We start from the raw sequence: 22,553 nt of genomic DNA, 5'->3' as shown, positions 1-22,553 counted from the left end.
CAGTCCCTCCAGATGCCGCCCAGTCCCTCCAGCAGCCACCAGCTGCCCTGACCTTTGCAACTGCTCTCCCAGTCCCACACCTCAGCCACCCAGATGCCCCCCAGTACCCCCAGTAGCACCCAGTCCCTCCAGCCGCCCCCCAGTCCCTCCAGCAGCACCCCCCGTGCCCGCCCCGCCCCGCCCCGCGAGGCCCCGCCCCTCCCGTGAGGCCGCGGCGGGCGCGGGCGGCGGAGCGGCCCCGGCGGAGCCCGTGTGCGGGCCGGCCCGTGCTGCCTGCCGCCGCCGCCATGCTGGTGCCCATCTTCACGCTGAAGCTCAACCACAAGATCCTGCCCCGCATGGTGGCGCTGGGCCGGTTCGACGGGACGCACCCCTGCCTGGCGGCCGCCACGCAGGCGGGCAAGGTAACGGGGCGGCGCGGTGCCCGCCTGCCTCACGGGGCCGCGCCGAGCGGAGCGGGGAGGGCCCTGCCCGGGGCCCGGCGGGGCGGCCGTGCCCCTCGGAGCGGCCGGGGCCCGCCGGGTGCTGCCGGGCCGCGCTCGGAGGGGGCTCAGGGCCCGGGGGCGGGGGCCGCTGAGGCCTGCCAGTTCCCCCCGAGCGCTGCGGCCTGCCGGCCCCCCTGTGCCCCCCCTCAGCGCTGCGGCCTGCCGGCCCCCCTGTGCCCCACCCCCCCCCCCAGCCCTGAGGCCTGCCGGCCCCCCTGTGCCCCCCCCCCCCCCCAGCCCTGAGGCCTGCCGGCCCCCCTGTGCCCCCCCCCCCCCCCCCCAGCCCTGAGGCCTGCCGGCCCCCCTGTGCCCCCTCCCCCCCAGCCCTGAGGCCTGCCGGCCCCCCTGTGCCCCCCCAGGGCGGGGCAGCGGGAACGGGAAGGGTGAGGGGGGGCTGCGGAGGTTGCCTTGCAGGAGTAGAAATCCTTAGAAATCCTTGTGGGTGCTCGGCTGGAGCTGGGAATACAGGCAGCGGGGGGGTAACATACACCCGAACTAATAAAACATGGGTTGAAGCCTAAACCCACAGAGCCATTTAGGTTGCTGTAAATACAAACATGGCTGGGCTGTGATGTTTCTCAGCGTTGTTATTATTAATTTTATTTTGGAGCCTTTAGGAACTGCACGGAGCAAGGGCTCGTTCCCCGGACAGGCTGTACCGCCGTAACCCAAAGGCTGTTAAGCATAGTACTCTGTGTTTCTGCAGAGTGCACGGATGTGGCGCTTAGAGGCATGGTTTAGCGGTGGGCTTGGCGGCGCAGGGTTAGCGGTTGGCCTTGATGATCTTAAAGGTCTTTTCCACAACCTAAATGAATCTGTAATATCCTGTGATCCTCTGACTCTGCTCCTGGGAATTACAGTGACTGAACTTTGGCAAGTGAGAATTATCACAAGGCCCTTTTAAAATTAACCGCGTTCACCTGCCAGTGGAGGTGAGGAATAGGTGCCAGGTAAATTGTCCTAAATATTTGGGGGTTTTTGGTAACATTGTTACCAGCTGGATTAAATTGTTTAATTTGTTGTTCCCTCTGGTTTGGGGTTTTTTTTCGGCCTTACTCTGAAGACATGTTAGTTGCCATTTTCAGAAACAAAACAGCTGGCCAGAGCAGGGTTTTCCTGCGCTTCCCCTTTTTGCTGTAGTTTAAAGAATAACTGTCAGAATATTGTCAGCAAAACCTCCAGTCTTTTGTTCTCACTTTGGTTGAGTGAATGCCCTCCTTCCCCATCACCGTTATTATCCAAACAGTAGTCTTTAACGTTTGTATACAAACATATATGCCTTGTGATAATATTTATATCTTTGTTTTTACAGGTTTTTATTCATAACCCTCATGCCCGAGGACAGACAACAAGCACAAACCGGATGGTGCAAAGTAACCAAGATTCAGACATTTCTCTTCTCAACATTAACCAAGGGATCACTTGTCTAGCTTCAGGAGTGCTGAACCCTCAGCTTGGTTATGATTGTCTTCTGGTTGGAACACAGACTAATTTATTGGCTTACGATGTGTATAACAACTCAGATTTGTTTTACAAAGAGGCAAGTAAATTTAACTCTCTGCTTTTTCTAATATATTAGGTTTTTTCTTTTTTTTTATTTTAAAGATTGCAGTTTTTACATTACTTTGTCAATTAATTATGCTTCTGTTCTTTGCATTAGTGTATTCAAAACATTTTGCCTTTAGAATATCTGGAATATTAAAAAAAACCCAACAAATGCAATGTATGTCTTGTGTATGCACATGTGAGAGTAGATTTGCACAATATGTCAACATCACCTAGCAAGGCAAAATTTAAATTTAATAGGCATTCAGAGCTCAGCTAAATGGATAGTGAGAATGTTGGAAGCTCTTTTTTTGACTTGTGTACTCTGATGTCTTATTGTCTGCTGTTTCTTTTTGTTTTTCTGTAGGTTTCGGATGGAGCCAATGCAATAGTTCTTGGAAAGCTGGGAGATATTTCAGCTCCACTTGCTATTACTGGTGGAAACTGTGCCCTGCAGGGCTTTGATTATGAAGGAAATGACCTTTTTTGGACAGTAAGGCTATGCTTTTGATGTTACTACAAGAGTCTTTCAATGGTGCTCATTCCTCTTGCTTTTTTTAACGTGATAAGTACTAATTCAGTAATTATCTTTCTTAATTTATGTCAGACCTTGAACTGTGTTTTGGTCGTGTATTCAGTTCACTCAGGTGTTGCTTGAATGTTAATTATATTAGTTGTTCTGTTGTAGTTGAGATCATAAAAATAGTTTAGCTTCTGACAGCTGTCATCAGTATTGAGGATTGTCTTTCTCATTTTAGGTTACTGGAGACAACGTTCGGTCATTGGCACTGTGTGACTTTGATGGTGATGGCAAAACTGAGGTTTGTAAATGTTTACATGTGAATCCGACTGTTTTCACGGTCTTGTAGTGAAATGATAATGAAAAACCATGGGTTAGCAAACATGACTGACTGATATTACTGGTTAAAGTGATTCCTTCATGGAAGTTGTGCCTTTTTCAGACTCCAGTCTGGCAAAGACTTGCACAAATGCTCAGCCCATGTACAGGGAGCAGCACTGGTCTCTGGCACTACTTGGAGTCTGTAAAATGAGGTGTATCTGGACTCTTTACTGCATTCCTGCCTCGATTTGGTGAATAGATTGCTAGCTGTAATGGAAAACTTCTCACATTTTTCTTAACTACTCCAAGAGAAATACAATGAAATGCCTGTGGTCATCAGTTGCAAGGCATCTATTTCAGTGGTATTTCTTGAATGTGGTTATAAACACTTAAATTTCAGAGGAACAACTTGCAAGCATCTTACGTGTAAAAGTGAGCTTTTAAAAAGCTGTGCTGTGAAGAGCTTCACTTACAGTTGGTAAAATCAAGAAATCTGTCTTTGCTTCTGGTCCTCCTGTTTCTTCATAGTGACAGGGGGAAACAAAAAACTCTCTTCTGATTTAAAATTGAAGCTAACTTATAACAAGCATCTTGCTGATGAGATGAGACAAACAATAGGAAACAGCTGCCGTTCTGATCATGTAGACTGCAAGAAATGAAGTCATGTATTTGTATGGCATTCTATGTTGTAAATGTTCTTCCATCCGGAATGAATTGAGGGATCATGCTTATACATATGAATCTTGAAGAAAAGTAACAGCTTCCTTAGTGTGCGTCAGATGCTAGTCAATATGATGTTAAATCACTATGCTAAAACCACTTTTGTCATCTGTGTCTCAGTTTTAATCATAATTACTGAAGCTTTTCTGTTTGGTTCCCCGCTTGGCATGTGTAATTGTTACCCCAAATCTGGGTTCTTCACTCTGTGTGCAAGAGCCAATCCACACACTGAGTTGAGATGTTTGTTCATTGCCTGTCTGGGCAGAGATGGGTGCTAGGCGGTAATCCACAAAGCTAGCACACCTCTTAACACAGAGTGACGCTTTCTTTGTAGGCTTTGAACAATTGTTTACGATTATGGTGTAGTAACACTGAATTTTCCTTGGCTCTTACAAGCCTTATCTCCATTTAAAGGTACAGCGTTCTTTGTTTTCCCTGGCACGTTCTGTGAGGAGGGGGCTTTGTTAGTAGGGGTCCCTCTTTGCTCGAAGGTGGATCTTTTAGTATGATAATTAGGATAGTTCAGACATAGTTCCAGTAATTTTTTGTTTAGTCTCATTAACCATTTGGTTCTCCTTGAACTGAACTTGTTGTGCCCCAGCTTGACGGATGCATTTCTGTGTCTGTTTCTTCTCCCAAGGCCATGTTTTGGTAACTGTAAGGATTTCACTATTAAACTAACTGCAAAAAAGTTACTGTAAAAAACCCCACCAAAAAAACCCTCGTTTTTCAAATTCTTTCTTGTTTTTCGCTATAGATACTTACTTCCCCCCCCCTCATTCTTTTTTAAAATAAATAATTCTTGTGTCATAATGTTTATAGTGATATGTAAAGGACATCTACACTTTTTGTTTTTCTGTTATATAAATGCTGAACTGATAGAGATACTTTGCTTGATTGGGATCTTCAGGAAGTGAAAAAAAAAATCAGGTTTTCTAGTCAATTTCTCTATAGCTTCTTTTAGAGTGTGGTGGTTTTAATGTGCTGAGAGGTGGTTATAGAAAGTGGAGAGGGTGTATAAAGATTCAGAAATCAGGAAACTGATCTATGGCACTAATTGTAAATGTTTTGCACTAAGTGTTTTTTTTATTGTTTTGCTATTATTTTTTCTGCTTGAGCAAGTTTCATTCTCAGCAGCTGGTGTAATCTGATGCCACTTTGAGCTAAGCAGTTGGATGCATTATCCAACTAACTTACCCTGCCAGTTACCCGAGCATGCATTTGCTGAGATTTTTTTTTTAGTGTTCTTTTTAATCTTAATTGTCTAGGTGGGTTTTTTTTTATTTGTGGCTTTTTGCTTCTGGTTTAAAATTGAGGTTCTGAGAAAATGCACAGAAACATCTTTGCAAATCGTTGTTTATCACTTTGTGTCTTATCTGATAAGCGGGTGTGCTAGCTTCATTTCCGTTCTTCCCACCCCAGCAGAAATATGTCTATATTTAAAATTGACCAGTTTTAAAAAGTCATGAATATACTTCTGTCGTTTAGTAGCTAACAAAACTGATTTGTTGTGGTCACTGTCTTCCTCGGGATTTTGGATTGATACAGGTTATGTTCTCCTGTCTCACCAAAGACTTGGAGGGGGAGGAATCTTTTTCCTTGCTTTTTCAAGTTCCGGTCCAGTGGAATGAAAGTCACTGTGGTGGACAAGTTGGATCACAATAAATGAAAAAAACCCCAACATCTAGGCATCTTTGGGAAATGCAGCATCATCAGTAGTTGTTTTGGGATTCTGTGCTTTTAGTTACTCACTTTTAGCTGGTAGTTGCATCTTGTCAAGTAATCTGTACCTCTTACATATGTTATTTGTTGTAAATTATTTCAGTATCTACGGTTAAGCTTAGCCTGGTGTAGTTTACTTTGTCAAAATTTGAAACATCTTTACTTTGGAAGGAAAGAAGCCTTTAATCTTTGTAAAAATCCAACTTCCATATGGATTTGTGTCTATATTCTGCCAAGTAAAGATGGATGGTTCATTGGTTTCAGTGGGGAAAAGTACTACCGGGTTTTAAACTTTCATTTCTAATTCCGTTTGTCATTGATTTGCTGGATGACTTTGTGGGCAAGACACTAAGCAAATCTATTTCTTGGTTTCTCAGTTTGCGAAGTAGAAACTGTGAACTGTCACCATCTTTAGAAAATGCTTTTTCCACAGAGCTTCTTTTCAGTTAATGCCTTACACTGGCTCAACTAGGAAACAGGAAAAGAATGATAAAGGAATGAGAATGCAGAAGACCTGAGTCGGTGCTGATTTCCTATTTGTATGATCATTTACATCAGTTAAAGCTCATTTTACCCACGCTTTGCAGTACTGGCAGCAACCATTTAGGCTGGAGGAGCAGTGATGGTTTGATACTTGGATTCATTGGTTTTGATTTTTTTTTTTTAAATGAGGGATGTTCAGTGCTGAGCAATGATTTTTTTTTTTTTTTCCCAGTTGTTTGCTCACAGGCCAGTAACTGGGAGTTGCTGGTTCTCTGAACCCATGTAATACAAGTTGGAACTGGGCTCCAAGTCTTCTGCTCCAACACAGGCAGCACAGTATTTTTGATGTATATAATTGCAGTTATGAGTTATAACACTAAATCTTTTACAGTAAGAAAAGAGCATATCCCTGATATTCCAAGTATCTTTTTTTTTATTCCTACCCCAGATATTTCACTGTGCTTTTGTAGAGTCTAGCTTGACAAAAAAATGTATAACTAATACTTGTTCAATGGGAGACTTCTGAAATCTTGTCTTGATAGATGGTACCTTTTATTCCACTGGCAACTTTTCATAGAGCTGTTAAAACCTCATCATTGCTGGACTTGGAATTTTTATTTGCCCTGTAGGTCCTAGAGTATGTCCTTTTTATTTCCGTGGCTTGAATAACTATTTTTGAGGTAGACTTTTTTTCTTTTTTTTTTTTTTTTCTTTTTCCTAGCTTCTTGTTGGCTCTGAAGATTTTGACATCCGGGTGTTTAAAGAGGATGAGATTGTGGCAGAAATGTCAGAGACAGAGGTAAATTACTTCTACCTAATGTTTATTATAATTGCTGATGGAGCTGAAATTCTTGTGTATTGTCAAGCTTCTCTGGTTCAAATTTGTTGTGTAATTAAATATTACTTAACTACTTGGCACAGTATCTGCTAGAACTGCAAAAGTTTAATAATGTCTTTCATTATGCACAGGGTTTTTTGCTTTGTTTATTTACAAACCTTTCACCAGGTTCAGAAAAGTAACTATTGCTTGACTGAAAGTCACGGCCCTGTCCAAAGGTAATTAAGGTTACTGGATTGTGACTGAAGCTCTTCCTGCCTTCTGAGCGAAAGAATGGCTTTGACAGTTTTCCTCAAATGCATTGACACAATCTGACAAAGTAACTTGCCTCATGTATTCAGACAGTGCACAGCAGGGCAGGTGAGTGTTGCCTGGGCAAAACTGGAGGCTTAGTTTGCAACTGGAATTGCAAAGCCAGAGTTACGCATGTTGGCTGTATAAACAGGGCTGCAGTGCCTAAAGTAAGGTGTGGGGCAGATAGGTTTACAGAAGAATAAATGAAAAGTGTGGGTGTTGCTCTTCAGCTTGAGAAATGAGAGAAATCCCACTGTTAAATTTTGGTTGCTCGGAAGGGGGTAAAATACTGTTAGCATTGCATTTAGGAGTTTATTTTTAGTCTTCTCATGATGCTTCTGGGCCCAGGTTAGAGTAAGGACATGTTACAAACCCTTGTCCTTGAAGATCTGAGGTCTCCCTGCTGCCCAAGTTGGGGCTAAAAGGCTTAATTAGCTTTTAATCCACTTATGGAGAGCTATAAAAGACTAATCCAGGCAGTGTCCTAGGAAAGGAGGCTGTTGCTGTAGCTAGAATTAGAACTGGGCCTATAGTACATTTTGTTGTCTGTACAGTAGCCAGTCTGGAGTTACGTTGTGATTTCTAGTTAAAGGGAAGCTAAAGATCCATCACTATCATGTGTGATTTATTTTCAGATCCACAGTAGAATTGTTTTAATTTCACACCTGCAGAGGCTTAGGAGGCTTGATGGAATCCTACTGTTCTAATTTAAAAGCCAACAGCTGCACCTAAACCTTTTGTTTTAGGAAGGTCAGTTCGGGGAACAAAGGCTTTATACATTGTGCTTGTTTCGGAAGGCTTGAATAGTTTGCATTTGCTGTGTTTGATCACTTAGTCTGGTGAAACTGAAGCCATAGACTGTTGTGGTTCTTTAGTTTTTAAACAATTTGGTATAAAGGGAGTATTTGTACTTTTGTGAGTTTCTGACTGTTTCTGGATGTCTTCTGTCCTTACTGGGTGCATGCAATTTAGAGGATTTTGGTACTTGGGAAAGGCTTTGGAGAAGGTCATGAGAGGGAAGGATAAATGTTTGGAAAATGTTTTATGGTAAAAAAAAATAAAAAATCGAGCATAGTCAGCTGAGTTTAAGAAGTTGGTGAAAGATTTAATTTAAGGAAGTCTCCTCTGGTACATTGTACAAAAGACCAGACAGATGATTGAAATTTTGTCCTGATGTTAAAATCTCTAGTCTTAGTGCGTGATAAAAACAGCGTTTCCAAGCACTGAGAGCCTTAGCTCAGCGAAGAATCGTAAGGTCTTACGAGGAGTGAGAAACAGCTATGACTGAGTTAGGACTCTTGGGTATTTCCCTGGAGCCGTTACTTATTCAGGTAATACCTAGGCTGGTGTTCTAGTTGTGTTCCAAAGAAGTCAAACTGCGGGAGCTGTTAATTTTTATCTTGCTAATCTTGGACAAAGATTTTCCACCAATGATATCTCTAGGGCTTTCCCAACCCATGTGAAGTTGAACTCTTTGGCATCCTCAGCTCCTGAAGCTTCAGGAATGTTGTGTGTTTGGAGTAGGTTTTCAGTGATAATATGTTAGCACTGATGACCACAAGAATCCTCTGAGCAGTTGTGTTGCTGCTTGTGGTAGGAAATATTTGGTCAAAGTCCACAGTTTGAGGGCAGTTCTGCAATCCTTGCTGAAGTGTATCTTGACGCTGGCAACACAGCTTGTGTGAGGGAATCCTACAAGGCTTTTGGTGATTTCAGACTGATTTTTAAGAATAGTTACTTCAATACTCAATGCTTCCTACAATAAGCTTACTTAGCATTTAAGTATTGTGCAGTTCATATGATAGAGAGGTTGTATAGTCTGTTCTCTTACTTGAAGATGCTCAAGTTTTCACTCCTGTATCCTCTCTCTCTCCCTCCTTCCGCTTCACAAGACTGTTACTGCGCTTAGCCCCATGTATGGCAGTCGGTTCGGCTATGCTCTTTCCAATGGGACAGTCGGAGTTTATGACAAGACAGCCCGCTACTGGAGGATTAAGGTTAGTCCAGTGTTGGAATATCATCATGGAAAGCTTGAAGGCTGCCAGGAGATGGGGTACCAAATCTCAGGTCGTTCTGATGTAATCCTGCCTCTTTAGATGAATTTGAAATTTTTGGTTGAGTGTAGAACTTACTGTAATTTTGTTCTTACAAACTTCAAGCTTCAGCTTCGCGCACTTGTGTTCAAGCAACAGAGAAATTTGAGTTCACTGTTGGAAAACTCTCCTGGCTGTATTGTTGCTGAATCAATAAACTGTTTTTCAGAGACTGAGTTAATTTTGCATTGTCTGTGTTTGAAGCTAATTTTTCACATCAAGAGCAATTTGCTGCTGTAGCACATCATATTGGCAAGATCCTTTCCTGATGCTCATTTTAATATTCTTAATGTAACACAGATTAGAACGGTCTGTTTAATGGTATTAAGAGAAAGGATTCCTTGGGAGGTGACACGAAGAGGTTAATGGGTTTTCTCAGTGGTGTCAGTTTATGATGATGTTGAAGCCCTGATTATTCCCCCTGCCCCTCCCCTGAGAATTTGGCTTTTTACTCTTTGTTTTTGTGAGTTCTCATCATCTGCTTGGATGAAAATGTATTTAAGGGAAAGATCAGGTTCTTTGAGAGCAGTGGACTAGACTAGTAATGCAAGGACTAAGATTTCAGATGTGTCTGTGACCTTAGAGACAGTGATGCTCCAGCTTCCTAGCCTCTTATTCCCATGTCTTGCATGTGTCAGGCATGTGCCATTGAACAAACATACCCAGACTTAATTTGTTCTTTTTTTTTCTGTCCTCAGTCTAAAAACCACGCCATGAGCATACATGCATTTGACCTGAACTCCGACGGTGTGTGTGAGCTGATCACTGGCTGGTCCAATGGGAAGGTGAGTTTACTCAGGGCGGGGGTGGGGAATGAGGAGCTGTAAATCTGGAAGCTGTGTTTGTACAAGGCTGCTAAACAGTCTGAAGGAGAACAACCAAAAAGTTAAAAAGACTGATGAAGACTGAACGCTGAAGAACTATTGCAGTCAACCTAGTTTGGCTGGTGAATGCCGTGCCAAGTGCAAGATCAGAGAAAAGCTGCTTCCTCTGCTTAGCTCAGTCAATTGCTAAGGTGTAGTAACTTGTTTCTGTGGTAGCAGAGGCCATATGCCACATCGTAGGGCTCGAGTGTCTCTTTTCAGCTGTGTCTTGAGGATGTGCTAATAATCCTCTGCAATGTTTCCTGAATGTTCTCAGGCTACAGGGAAGGCAAAGCAGTTATGTAACAGGAGAGCAGCGTCAGTCCTGACTATGGCAGGATTAATCGCGCGTTACTTAATTTTATGTAAAGACATTCTATACAGCTCAGTCGTAGACTCTTAAGCCTGTTGCTTGATATTCCCCTTTGCCAGAAATGACTGTTCTAGCTGCCAAATCTCTCCTGGACACAGCTTGCCAGTTTGTTTTTTTTTAAAGCTATACTTTCTTCTTCACACCTTTCATCACTGTCATTAGCCTGAGGGAATTTAATTAACTTCATATCAGCTTGGCAGTCTAGGGCCTAGGTATGTTGTAACTTATGTTGGATTAGGTGTATAACACTGTTAACAAGAGAATCTCTCCTTGCATTACCTTCTCCCTGCCCCCCCGTACTTTTCCGCTGGCAATTTTTACCCTGCTTGTTGGTCTGAAACAGTCCCTAGCTCCTAGAAAGTGTGGTGCTGGGTCCTGTGCTTTGGAAAAGCCACACTGCACAGAACTGAGTCCCCCTTGCCACTCTTTTCCAATGAAAGATAATTAAAAGTTGTGGCATTTGTGTATAGAAATAATTCACCGCACAAGGGCTGGAGCTAAGAGGAGAGGCTGTAAATACCGCATTAAGTTTATTTCTGGTTTTCAGTCCCTTCATTGCTGCACTCATGTGCATAACGTTCCCAGTGCAGACTTGCAGTAGTCCCTTTCTTTCCTCCCTCTTGTTTGTAACTTAGGGAAGCACCTCTGAAGAGCAGGTCCTTCTAGCTGAGGCTGTCTAGAGGTCGTTTCTCGATGGTATTTTTCTCATGTGTGGTGTGCTGATCAGCAGAGCTGCAAGTTCACCTGCAATTCTGTGAGCGGAGCTGGCTTTTGGTTAACAGCTCAGAGTAGGGCATGGCATGTATTTTGGAGTTAGCTTTCCTGTTCATGCTGTGCCTTGGAACTCTGTGTTGTTCCAGGTTGATGCACGCAGTGACCGAACTGGGGAAGTCATCTTTAAGGACAACTTTGCTTCCTCAATTGCAGGAGTGGTGGAGGGGGATTACAGAATGGATGGGAGCACCCAGTTAATCTGTTGTTCAGTTGATGGTGAAGGTAAGAGCATTGTTCAGGATATTCATTTAATACATAGTAACATGAGGCACATCACATCATCTCAGATCAGCTAAACATTTTTTTGGTTCCATAGTAATTTTCGCGTGACAAATTCCCTTCGCTTTACGCGAAGTTAAGGGAATTTTGAGTTACGCTATCTGCAAACAGGATTTTGAATATTGCCTTCTCTCTGATAATCAGTGTGTGTTTTATTATGATCCAAGAAGCTGTCAAAATTCATTTTTGTAATGGAAGAAGTCCCATCCTAACAATGCAAAGAGAACTATATCCAGTATATTCAGACAACATTATTATAGATGAAAGTATAGGAAATCCTTTTTTCCTATATGTGGTAGTTCTTTGGTCACTTTACAGTGGGTAAAGGTGTTCAGAGAGCTAAGGGGGTCCATGTCTGGGTTTTCTGAAGATGGATAGTTTTTGTATTAGAAATGTTAGATGTTAACAGCTTTTTGTTTACTTGAAGGTGCTATCCTGAGACTGGAAAACTGGTGGATTTGTCCCACCATACATTCAAGTCAGCCCTGGTTACTGTGAGTGGGAGCAAATGCCATCACAGGTTATTTAAATAGGCTCAGCATGAATTTACAGGGATGGCTCCAGGAAAGACACTGGTGTGATTATCCGACTGTTTGGCGTCAGTGGCCTGAGACAAGCAGGTCTGGCACAATCCATTTGGAACAAAAGCCTGTCCTTGTTAAATGGCACAGTGTTTTGCTGTCTGTCTTAATCACAGGCTGCATGGATTTGCTGCGCTTGGGCTTTAGCATATAAACCTTTTCCCCATACTTACAGAAGGGGAATATTGTACACAGTTCTGAAGATACCTTGTCCTAGCAGAGCTGCGTAGGCTAACATCACTGAACATGATCATCCTTTTCTGATGGGTCCATCATAAACAAACCTCGGCAGGATGGGAATCCCTTTAGGCTGGAGCCTTTAGCTGTTACTGAATAGTCATAGCCCTATTGTTGGGGTTATATGGTGGTGTGGTTTAACCCCAGTGGCAACTCAGTACCATGCAGCTGCTTGCTTGCTCCTCTCCCACTTCAGCAGGATGGTAAAAGCGTTGAGAACAATTTAATAATTGAAATAGAATAAGATGATGATGATAATGAAAAGGAGAGAAATAAAATCCAAAGGGAAGGGAAAAAACAAGTGATGCACAGTACAGTTGCTTACCACCTGCTGACCAATGCCCAGCCAGCCCCCAACCAGCAATCAGCAGGCCCTGGCCACCCCCCCCCCCCCCCCCCCCCCCAGTTTATATACAGAGTGTGATGTCCCATGGTGTGGAACAGCCCTTTGGCCAGTTCGGGTCAGCTCTCCTGGCTGTCCCCTCTCCCAGTTTCTTGTGCCCCTCCAGCTTTCTTAGGCTGACAGGGCCTGAGAAACTGAAAAGGCCCTGACTTAGTACATAACATTACCAAACAACAAGTAAAAACATCAGTGTGCTATCAACATTGTTTTCACACCAAATCCAAAACACAGCACTGCACCTGCTACTAAGAAGAAAATTAACTCCATCCCAGCCGAGAGCAGGACATACGGACAATGCATTCTCAGAGCCCTTGTCAATAGAGTTCTGTTTGGGGCCAGCATCCTTTCAAGTGAGGTGGTGTTCTGTGTTTCAGTGTATTTTCTGCCTTGTTCTCCTTTAAAGTGAATAATTCACTCAGAAATAACAAAATGGGTCCTTTTGTTGGGAGGACGGTGTGCATGCTGACTGCTTTTCAAGTTCCCTGCAACTGTCTACAGGGCAGCAGTGATACGCAGTCAGGCAGCATGTGCTTTGTAGGTGTAAGATTTTTGTCCCTGGCTTTCACTGTCAGCTGCAATCAGAGCACAGAGCCCTAGAGCAAAATGGAAGTTTATAGCAAGTGTGTTGGTCTCATCTGTTCGGCTCTTCTGTCTCCACAGGCAGGTGGAGGTATTTGCATAACCGTGCTCTGCTGGGCTGCTGGGACACAGGTCTTACCCCCTCTTGAAGTGATGTGTCTCTTGATTTGGGGAAAAACTGATGTGGGTAAATCTTTTTTACTGGTTGATTGACAGTGACTTACAGTCACTTCCAGACAGCAGCAATTCCTCTGACCAGCTGTAGAAGTCCAGGTACACATTTTATTAATTTTGCATAATTGCAAACTTGCCTAAGCACCTGAAAGAATGACTTAAGTGGGAATCCTCTCACAAAAGGCCTGGGTGCTCCACTTGTCTGGCCAGGTGAAGACAGCTTAAAGACAGGTTGGAAATTCAACTTTTTTTAATTATGCGGTTCTCTTGTCCTGATCATCAGGAAAGTCAGAGCCTCTGTGGGTATAAATCAATACTCAGTTTTTCAGCTGAATGGTACCAGCTGAAGACCAGAACTAGTGTTTGCTGCTGAGGAGGTGGTACAGGGCGGGTCTTATTACGAAAACTAAATTTCAGAGAGGCTGTGAAAGGCTTTGAAATTGCCTGTTGCTTTTAATTTTTTTTTCCTGTACAGTCCGAGGCTATCTGCCAGGAGGTGAGGAGATGAAAGGAAATCTAATGGATACAAGTGCTGAGCAGGATGTGATCCGAGAACTTAGTCAAAAGAAACAAAATCTGCTGCTGGAATTAAGAAATTATGAGGAAAATGCAAAGGTACTACTTAAATAATGTGTAGGGCCCAAACACACTTTCCTATTGCTATAAATCCGGAGTAATCTGGGACGAGGTTGCGGGGCGGTCCAGACAAGTCAGAACTGTAACCTGTTAGGATGTGGTGAGGTTGTTTACTGGGGTTCCTGCTTCTGCATCTGGCTTGCTCCTTGTGCAGGTTCAGAACTTGCTTTTTGTATTGTAATATGTGACACTTTCCTTGCTCCTTTGCCTTTCCAGAGCCGTTGTGTTTGGAGCTGGATTCTCTTCAGCCCTCTGCTTTGGCTTATGGCTGCAAATTGTAATTTTCAATGCATAAGCCAACTTGGGGGTCAGAAGGGCTTGTACCAGAACATCGGGTAATGGGGTGAGAGCTGGGAGCACTGCCAGGGTGTAGGAAGCGCACTTCTGGCTTGATGGTGAACGTGCAGAAATAAAGAGCTTCAAAAAATAGTCTGAGGAAAGCACAAATTCATATTTGAACAGTAAATTACGACCATAGCAGAAGCATGAGATTATATAAGCTTGTGCTTAAAATTGAATATATGTTAAGTGCTTTTCTGACTAAAGATTTGAGTACAGAGCTGAGCTCCATTGAAAATAAAACACTTGAACAAATAGTAGCACAAGTATCCACAGCTCCATGCCTTATCCAACCACTGTTCATAGCTATGTGAAGTGTCTGGGAAGTGCTGTAAGCTCCTGCAAGAAAAGAGAACTGACTTACACATATGTTTTCTAAGTTGCTTGAATGAAAATCTTGAGGTTCTAATACTAAAGGGTATGTGTTTTGCAACAGGCTGAACTGAACGCTCAGTTGAAGGAAGCTGATGGGCAGAGAGGTGTGATTCCAGCCAACACCCAACTCCAGACAGCCCTCTCAGTTAATCTAGGCTCTGACAGCCAGTCTGCCCATGTGGAGCTGTGCATTTCCACCACAAATGGTGAGTGGTAGCCTGCAACCATTGACATTCATTTCATGTAAATTCATGCAAACATTTAGTTATATTTAGCTGATGATTTGCCTGTCTCCCCTTTATCGTCTGTAATGTCCCCTTTGTGGTTGCTTTCCTTGCACAGAGTTTTGAATCAAGCTGCATTCCTTTGATGGGTCTCAGGGGGGAGGAGTTTGATGCAATGTGTGTCTTGTTATGTGTTATTTTCTAAGGCAATGAACATTTAACTGTATGAAATGAGACTTGGTGGCCCTGCAGTGCCCCTTATGTTGACTCTAACTTACAGCTGTGTTAGTGAGGCTGTTGTACGAATGCAGCTGGCTTTGTATGCAAAAGTGGAACTACCCCAAGATAGTAAATTCACCCAGCACTGGGTGTGCTGAGGATGCAGTCGGGTCCAGATGTGGTACTGCTGGTCATCTGGGGTATTTTAACAATTCGGAGGAGGGGTGTAAAGGGTTGACTGTGCTCAATTCTGAAAACAGTGGTGGTTTGTTGCCAGAGGACAGCTGTTAATTTAGGAACTGCTTTTTCTTCCTGTTGCTAAGACACAATCATCCGTGCGGTGCTGATCTTTGCTGAGGGCATATTTGAAGGAGAGAGCCACGTGGTACACCCCAGTTTCCAGAGCCTCTCGGGCTGTGTTCGAGTTCCCCTAACTCCACCCAAAGATGTCCCTGTGGATTTGCACATCAAAGCCTTTGTGGGTTACAGGAACAGGTGAGTTTTGTCTTGTGATCTCTGCTGGTCTCCAGAACTAACTGTGTGACCAGTAAACAGCCATGATGTGGCTTCGTACTTGTCCCATGGGAAGTGCACTGTTACTTCCCTGGTGCCCTGCTTCTCTGTGTTACTGGAAGGGTAGCTGGAATGCTTTCTTAAGAACACTGTTGCACCTGTGATGCTGAGCTCTTCTCCAGACAAAGTCTGAATGCGCTGGAGTCACTGGGACTTATTGTGCTCTAGCTCTGCCTTTAGGGGAGCAGTGAGCATTTCTTGTCTGGGGAATGCCTTATTGTGGGTCTCCGAAGGGAATCAAGAGAGGCAGAGGCTGTATCCAGGCTGTCTGCTCTAAGTGGCTGCCTCTCCAGGTCCTGAGTGGTGGCTGCTCTGGCTGAAGTACTTGAGCAAGCCTGTAGTCTTTCAAGCTATAAAGTAACCCTGAACCTATTTGTCTTCAGGGCAAATAGAAAGTAGCGTATGCTTGATTTCAAGACACACTTTTCTAGTTTCCCACAGAAATAAAATGTCTTTTCATGTACACTTAAGAACAACTTTCTCCCTGCTCACATCTGTCAGAACTGGCGGTGCCCCAGGAAGCAGCATCCTTTCCCTGAACAGGGAGGCCTATTTTGACAGCTAGCCAGCAACTGCAGAAAGAAAGTATGGGACTGAATTCCCTTCTTATTTTCTCAATTTCTCTTTGTTATTGCTTTTAATAAGAATTCATTGAACCTGTAAAGAAAATATCCAGTCACATAATAAAATTGTAAATGTGTTAGCTTAGAGAATATATTTCATTGTAAGGATTATGGAAAATGTAAGCCATGAGGAGGAATCATTCAACCTCATGATGTGATAAGCCTGGAATTTCCAAGTTCCAGTATTTTTTCCTGGGAAACAGTAAGCAGCTGATTATGTAGCTGGAAGCTGCTGATGTCAATAGCCAGCTAAAAAAGAACCAGGAACCGTTGCAGTAGGTGAATCCCTGATATGTTAGTAACTGTCTCTATTTTTCCTTTGGAATGCTTCCAGCACGCAGTTCCATGTATTTGAGTTGACAAGACAGCTTCCCCGCTTTTCAATGTATGCCCTGAGCAGCCCGGACTCGGCCCCGGAGCCCCTGAGCTTTGTTAACTGTACAACGAATGAGAGGCCGCAAAGGGTTAGTTTCTGCTCTGCTTCCTATTTTCCATTCCTGCGTAGGTGGAGGGTTTGAAATTAGCTTGAGATATTCAACAGCAAAGGGAGAATTTGCAGTGAACTGCACTGCTGGCTTTTGGAGTCAGTGTATTTCAACTTGACTCTGCTTTTTTTCCTTCTTTCAAAGATGCCTCAGTTGTGGCAGGAACTAATGGCCTGAGATGATGAGGCGTTTCAGATACTGCGTTCCTTGCTGAGGGATAGTTGATGGAATGTGGCAGGAGCCCTGTAGTGAGGGACGAATATTGTAAACGAGCAGAGAACAGGAATGAGGCAGTGCAGTGCCCAGATAATGGCTCAGTTTCACAACAGATGAGCAGCAGTGCGGTAGCTTTTGTTCTAAAAGATCTGAATAGTGGGATTGCAGTAATTGGAGCTGGTCATTTCCCTCGTAACTGTAGGGCTCTGCCATATTTACATGGCCTTTACTGCATTAAATGCCAAGGCAAAACACAAGATGAACCAAAACTTTAACTTCTTGCAGTACAACCAAGCCTTGTTCCCAGGTTTCTCTGGTCTCAAGGCCTGGGCTTAGCTTGTCACTTTGAGCTGTGTCTCTGGTTGTTGGATTTTGTTTTCTTAAGAATATTGAGCTTTGGAGCAAGGATTCAACTGTCCTTACTCTAACAAGTTTGAGAGATGGATTTAGGGGATGAAACTTGGTAAATGAGATTTCCAAGGTACCCTGAACAGAGTGCCTTGGTGCATATCACATGCAGGGATGTTGCGTGCTTCTCCAGGCTTTCCACACAGTTGATGGCTGATGCTCTTCATTTTATTTTTGCAAGATTGTTATGTGGCTGAATCAGAGTTTCTTGCTGCCAGAGGATGCTGAGTTTCAGAGCGCTCCCTTTCAGGTTTGCTTCACTTCCCTTCGTAATGCAGGTCAACTCTGCATCAAAATCAAGGCTGGTGGAGATGTGAGTATCTTCATGGACAAGGGGAACACCCGTTTTATTATACTCTGGTAAAACTTAGGGGTTGTGCCAATCTGAGGCAGTAAAAATGGTGACTGAACAGGCAGAGAAAATACTTATGTTTTTGGAAACTTTTGGGTCTGTTTACTGTTAGTAGGTAAAATTCCAGGCCTGTTACTGAAGGAAACTGCTTAGCCTACAGATCTGTAGGAAGGTGTTTGTTCCCACACAGGGCGGTTTCGGGGAGCTACGATTTGAGGCACAAAGGCTGCCTGTAACTTTTGTGCTGGTCCTGTGTGCACAGATGCCTCTTCCCAAGGCCTGAATAAAAGCTCCTTGGAAATCAGTGTCTCCTTATCTACTAAAAGCCATAGAGCTTGCTCATGCATCAATTTTTGCCTCTTGATAGTGAACTGCTTTGAGCCTGGGTAACTGTTTGAGAGTCAGTCCTGCTGGGCAGTTGTGGGAGACGTTTTGGCATGGAAGAGCGATGAACTGCTTGCTTTCCTTTCTGACAGATCTCCATCAACACGGATGATATTGATCTAGCTGGTGACATTATCCAGTCAATGGCCTCCTTTCTGGCTATTGAAGATTTGCAGGTGGAAGCAGATTTCCCTGTGTACTTTGAGGAGCTGCGGAAAGTACTGGTCAAGGTGAGGAGGTATGGGGTGTTTCTGAATTGGCAGCTAGGCAGTCACTGGGGGCATTTGAACTAGAGGATCTCTAAACTGCTGTATCTTTGGGGAACTCGGCCAGTGATGGCTTGCTCTGTCTTCTGTGCAAAGGACAATGGGACACCCTCGGCTCTCTGTTTATTCTTCGTTCTGTAGAACAGGCCATTGGTCCCAGCAGTTGATTGTTTAAAATAATGTAAATATCTTGTCTGGGAGACAGAGCTGTGGGCTTGGGTCAGGGTCTAAGGTGTGTGTTTCAGCCTGATCGCCCCCTTCCTGGGGCAGGGTACTACTCTGGCAGCCAGGGGAAAGGGAATGGGCCCAGGGATGCCGGTTGGGTAAGTTGGGATGTTATTTCCTATTACACGGGGCCAGGGTTTACCTTGGACAATTACCTGTATGCCCAGAGTGCTGGGGGCCCTTTCTCCTGACTGTCTGCCTTGGACAGGTGGATGAATACCATGCAGTGAATCAGAGGCTCACTGCCGACATGGCTGAACACTCCAGCCTCATCCGCAGCATGCTGGTTCAGGCGGAAGATGCACGACTCCTGGGAGACATGTGAGTGGTGGCTGCTTAGCTTGACTGTGCTGGTTTTAGAATGGCCAGTCTTTGCTTTTCAGGCAGAAAAGAGCACAAAACCCCCATGTGTGCTATAGGGGTTGCCTAGTAACAGCTCTGGATGTAGAATTGGTAGCTTTGCTGGGTCCATCATGAGCTCTCCTTGAGCCTTGCCTTGCTCTTTAGGTGGAAAACCCGTCTGGGAAAGGCAAAAGGGCAAGGTTAGGTATTTGACATAGAGCTGGTAGTGTGAGTCAACCTCGAGATGGCAAGATATATTAGCAAAGATACATTAAAGGAAGAAGGCAGTAAAAGCTGTTTGTGGTGTGTGAACTTTTGAGAACCCCAAGAAAGAAATTTTAGGTGTAGTCTTCACTCTTAATGGGCTGTGTTCTGTTAATGCCCTGTCTTTACTGGAAAGAGCAGCAGTAAAGAGGTCCAAATTGCTGCAGAGCAGTGTTACTTTCACTGGGGAAAGTGGCACCTCCTCTGGGTTGCTGGATAAAATAACTGCAAAAATAGACCTTCTTACCCACCCCAAAATGAGTATAACCAACATGTCTAGACAAGTCTGTTGTCTTGTAGCTAGCAGATACATGATTAACCCTGGTGGCCATCACAACCATGTATCACTTTTATATTGACAAACTAGGAATTACTTTCTTGTCTCCAGAGATGCAAATAACTGGATTGATTGTTCCCCCAGGAAAAGCATGAAGACACGGTACGTTGAGCTGTATGATCTGAACAGAGATTTAATAAATCAATACAAAATTCGCTGCCACAATCACACGGAGCTGTTGAATAATCTGAAAGCTGTGAATCAGGCAATCCAGAGGGCCGGGCGGTTACGTGGTAAGTATTGTGCATTTGGAGGGGACGGGGAGGCTGGGACCCCAGTGAGGCAGATAAGGTGTGTCTTGGAGGCACCTGGGTTAGTTAAGTGACTTCAGGCTTTTTGGCCTGAAACTAAATTAGTAAGTAGAAGTAACCTTTAACTTCACAGTCATAGCCAATTGCCTGTGACAGTCACCTGTGAGTATTCAGCATCATCTGAGATCACAGTTTTAGAGAATAGGTCAAAGCAGTTTCCAGCTTTCTGAATGGTATAGAAATGGCTAGTTTTGTTGAACACCATTTAAAAACCATTTTTAAAGTAGTGTTTCAGTTCTTAATTTATAATTCTACTTCTAAAAAACCCCAGCAACTTAAGCAGGGCTGTTTATATTATTAGTTCTGTGAGTCTTTGGGCAGGAGGTGTGTTTTTGTCTGTATAGCATTCCCCTTTCAATAAGTCATTTAAGCTCTCCTGTAATAGAGCTACAGATGATGATTCTTTAAAGAAAGGATTTTATTTACATATTAGGAGAAAAGGTGGCATTTCACTGTGTGTTTAAAAAATATTTGAAAGAACCCCCTAAATTCTGTGACTAGGTCAATAAGTATTTTTACCACTTTCTTAGTAACTGAAGTGTGTGTTCTTTTCTTTCCTTTTTTTGTCTTTACAGTCGGCAAACCTAAAACACAAGTGATCAGCGCTTGCCGGGATGCAATAAGAAGCAACAACCTTAACATGCTGTTCAAAATAATGCGTGTGGGAACAGCCTCTTCTTAAAATGGCTGGAGGAGCAGCAGCTGCGCAGAGGCAGTGTTTCCATGCAGCGGGCAGATAACAGACCAGTAATGACGAGCGGTTCGTTCAGTCCCCCGCTCCACTGTAGGGCGAAGTGATTGCAAAGGTAGCATTTTAGTTAAGCCTTCAGGTGAGAAATGTTACTACGCAGGCCAAAGGTTCGTGAAGAAAGCATCAAAGTTGAAGTGTAGATGTGCTATTTACGCAAGACAGAGGTGTAATATTGCAACAATTATTTTTCTTACAGTAACTTAATATTTTAATATATTTTGTAGGTCAGGCATTGTCCTTTTCCGTTAAAACATAGACTGCTTTGGTTTTGTTCTGATTTAGTTGGGGAGATGCGTACGGTTAAGTTTTGTTCAACGAATAAAACCAACCCCAAACAAAGCACTTTCCTGGTTTTGCTGCATAGTCTCTGTGCATGTGAAGCACTTAAACTCTCTGTGTCAGAGGATTCCGGGTTTCCTTGCAGGGGTGTGCTGCTTTCTAGGTGAACTGCAACTCAGGGCACTAGAAGCACCAAAGGGATAACATCTCCTTGCTGGCTTTTAAGCCAGAAGATCTTTGAAAGCCGTCCAGTTCCACACTCCACACAGGTAGGAAGTGGTCCGTTCCATATCCGACAGGCTCTCTGCACCTGGATTGCAGGAGGTTTTGCTTCCAGCTGGTTCTGTGCTGCTGTTGGAAAAAACCACAGATACTGAGGTGGGCAAGGGTGCATTTCAGGAACAACAAAAACAAACAACATGCCCAAGCTTGATGCATACTTACGAAGAGCTGGCAGTACTTAATGGAATTAGACAAAGAAGGTATTGAAAAATATCTCTGCTCTTGGCTCAAACCTGTTTATTAATTGTGGGATCTCTTAGAATTGGATTAAAATATTACGGTAAGGCTCTATCTTAGATCTAAAGATATTTTAGAACCTTTGCCAAAGCAAATTTCTTCTAGAAGCTAAAAATACCATGTGCAGGATGGAGGTTGGGCCCCAGTGCTCCTGGCTCCCGCGCCATTCATCACATTCACCACCGCATGGGTTGGGGTGGGCAACGCCGGCAGGGAGGAGACGGGCCACCTCTGTGAGCGAAGCCTTGGGTAGCTTCTGGGCACTGTCACGAGTAAGTGTGTCCTGTAACTGGCTCTTACTTGCTGCTGCTGCATGGAAGCCAGCAGCCCACTGTTCGTCACAGAGCAGCTGGTGAGCGTGCAGCCAGCTGAATGGGGAATGTAATTCTTGCAGTGTGGTTTAATCCCCCGAATGGCCCCTTGCCCATGTTTTGGTCCCTTCGATACGGAGGACTGCAGTGCCAGCAGCACAGATCTCTGTCACTTCAAACCTGCAGCAGCCGGAGCTCATTTGAATCCTTTTAAGAATCTGGTTGTTAGTCAAATCAAGTTCCTTGGTAAAAGGGTGGTGAGCCACCCATGCTGTTCTAAGCAAGTGAGCTCTAAGGGTTTGATTATGGAACAGTCTCCTGGCATAAGTGCTGGGCTTTCTGCTACCTGCTGTACCTGTTCCCACTGTTTCAACCTCCTGTTCTTTAAGTTCAAAATCCTAATGCTTGCTTGCTTATGTTTATGTAGCCTGTTCAATGATAAGAGAGTGGCTGTGATCAGAAAGCAGCTTTCCCGTCAGCGTCCAGGGCATCCAGTCCCAGCTCTGTTCTGCTCTTGGCAGCAAGGTCAGTTCTTTGGTCACAGTCCAGACCTCTGATAAGGATGATTTTCCCCGGCTAAGTTTCTGACAAGAAATTTGTCATTTATTTTCCTGTAAAAGCCACTTTTATCTTTGCCAAATGTAAAATCCACGTCCCGTAAGCTGGTGCTAGCAGGTTTGCAGTTGCCTGTTGAAATAAAGCAGCCCTCGGCTGGTGTGCAGCAGCAAGCTGACCCTACACCAGGAGACCAGTGGCAAACGGTCCCCGTGGGTACAATTCAGCCCAGGACTCATGCCCAGTGATTCTGGTCTTGGGTGCGGGAGGGGAGC

General features: G+C 44.1%; 1 protein-coding gene across 1 annotated transcript; it reads left to right on the top strand.

Moving 5' to 3' along the window:
* Window positions 1-196: 196 nt before the first annotated feature.
* Window positions 197-20,956, top strand: BBS2 (Bardet-Biedl syndrome 2). Its single transcript, XM_056360362.1, has 17 exons — window positions 197-404; window positions 1,798-2,025; window positions 2,398-2,523; window positions 2,789-2,851; window positions 6,518-6,595; window positions 8,821-8,925; window positions 9,720-9,806; window positions 11,118-11,253; window positions 13,760-13,899; window positions 14,696-14,840; window positions 15,401-15,572; window positions 16,608-16,737; window positions 17,564-17,695; window positions 18,211-18,348; window positions 18,818-18,930; window positions 19,637-19,785; window positions 20,439-20,956. Exons 1-17 carry the CDS (start codon window positions 288-290, stop codon window positions 20,543-20,545), a joined length of 2,166 nt encoding a protein of 721 aa, XP_056216337.1. The 5' UTR covers window positions 197-287; the 3' UTR covers window positions 20,546-20,956.
* The last annotated feature ends 1,597 nt before the right edge of the window (window positions 20,957-22,553 follow it).

Source organism: Falco biarmicus, chromosome 15 (genome assembly GCF_023638135.1).
Source record: "Falco biarmicus isolate bFalBia1 chromosome 15, bFalBia1.pri, whole genome shotgun sequence".
In the NCBI taxonomy this organism is placed as follows: Eukaryota; Metazoa; Chordata; class Aves; order Falconiformes; family Falconidae; genus Falco; species Falco biarmicus.
The sequence above is the reverse complement of the archived record's forward strand: the minus strand, read 5'-3'. Positions and strand labels throughout refer to the sequence as shown.

Coding starts and splice junctions, on each gene's coding strand:
- BBS2 (XM_056360362.1), top strand. CDS start 288: ATGCTGGTGCCCATCTTCACGCTGAAGCTCAACCACAAGATCCTGCCC. Junction 9,807..11,117: donor CTGGCTGGTCCAATGGGAAG/GTGAGTTTACTC, acceptor GTGTTGTTCCAG/GTTGATGCACGCAGTGACCG. Junction 15,573..16,607: donor TTTGTGGGTTACAGGAACAG/GTGAGTTTTGTC, acceptor GAATGCTTCCAG/CACGCAGTTCCATGTATTTG.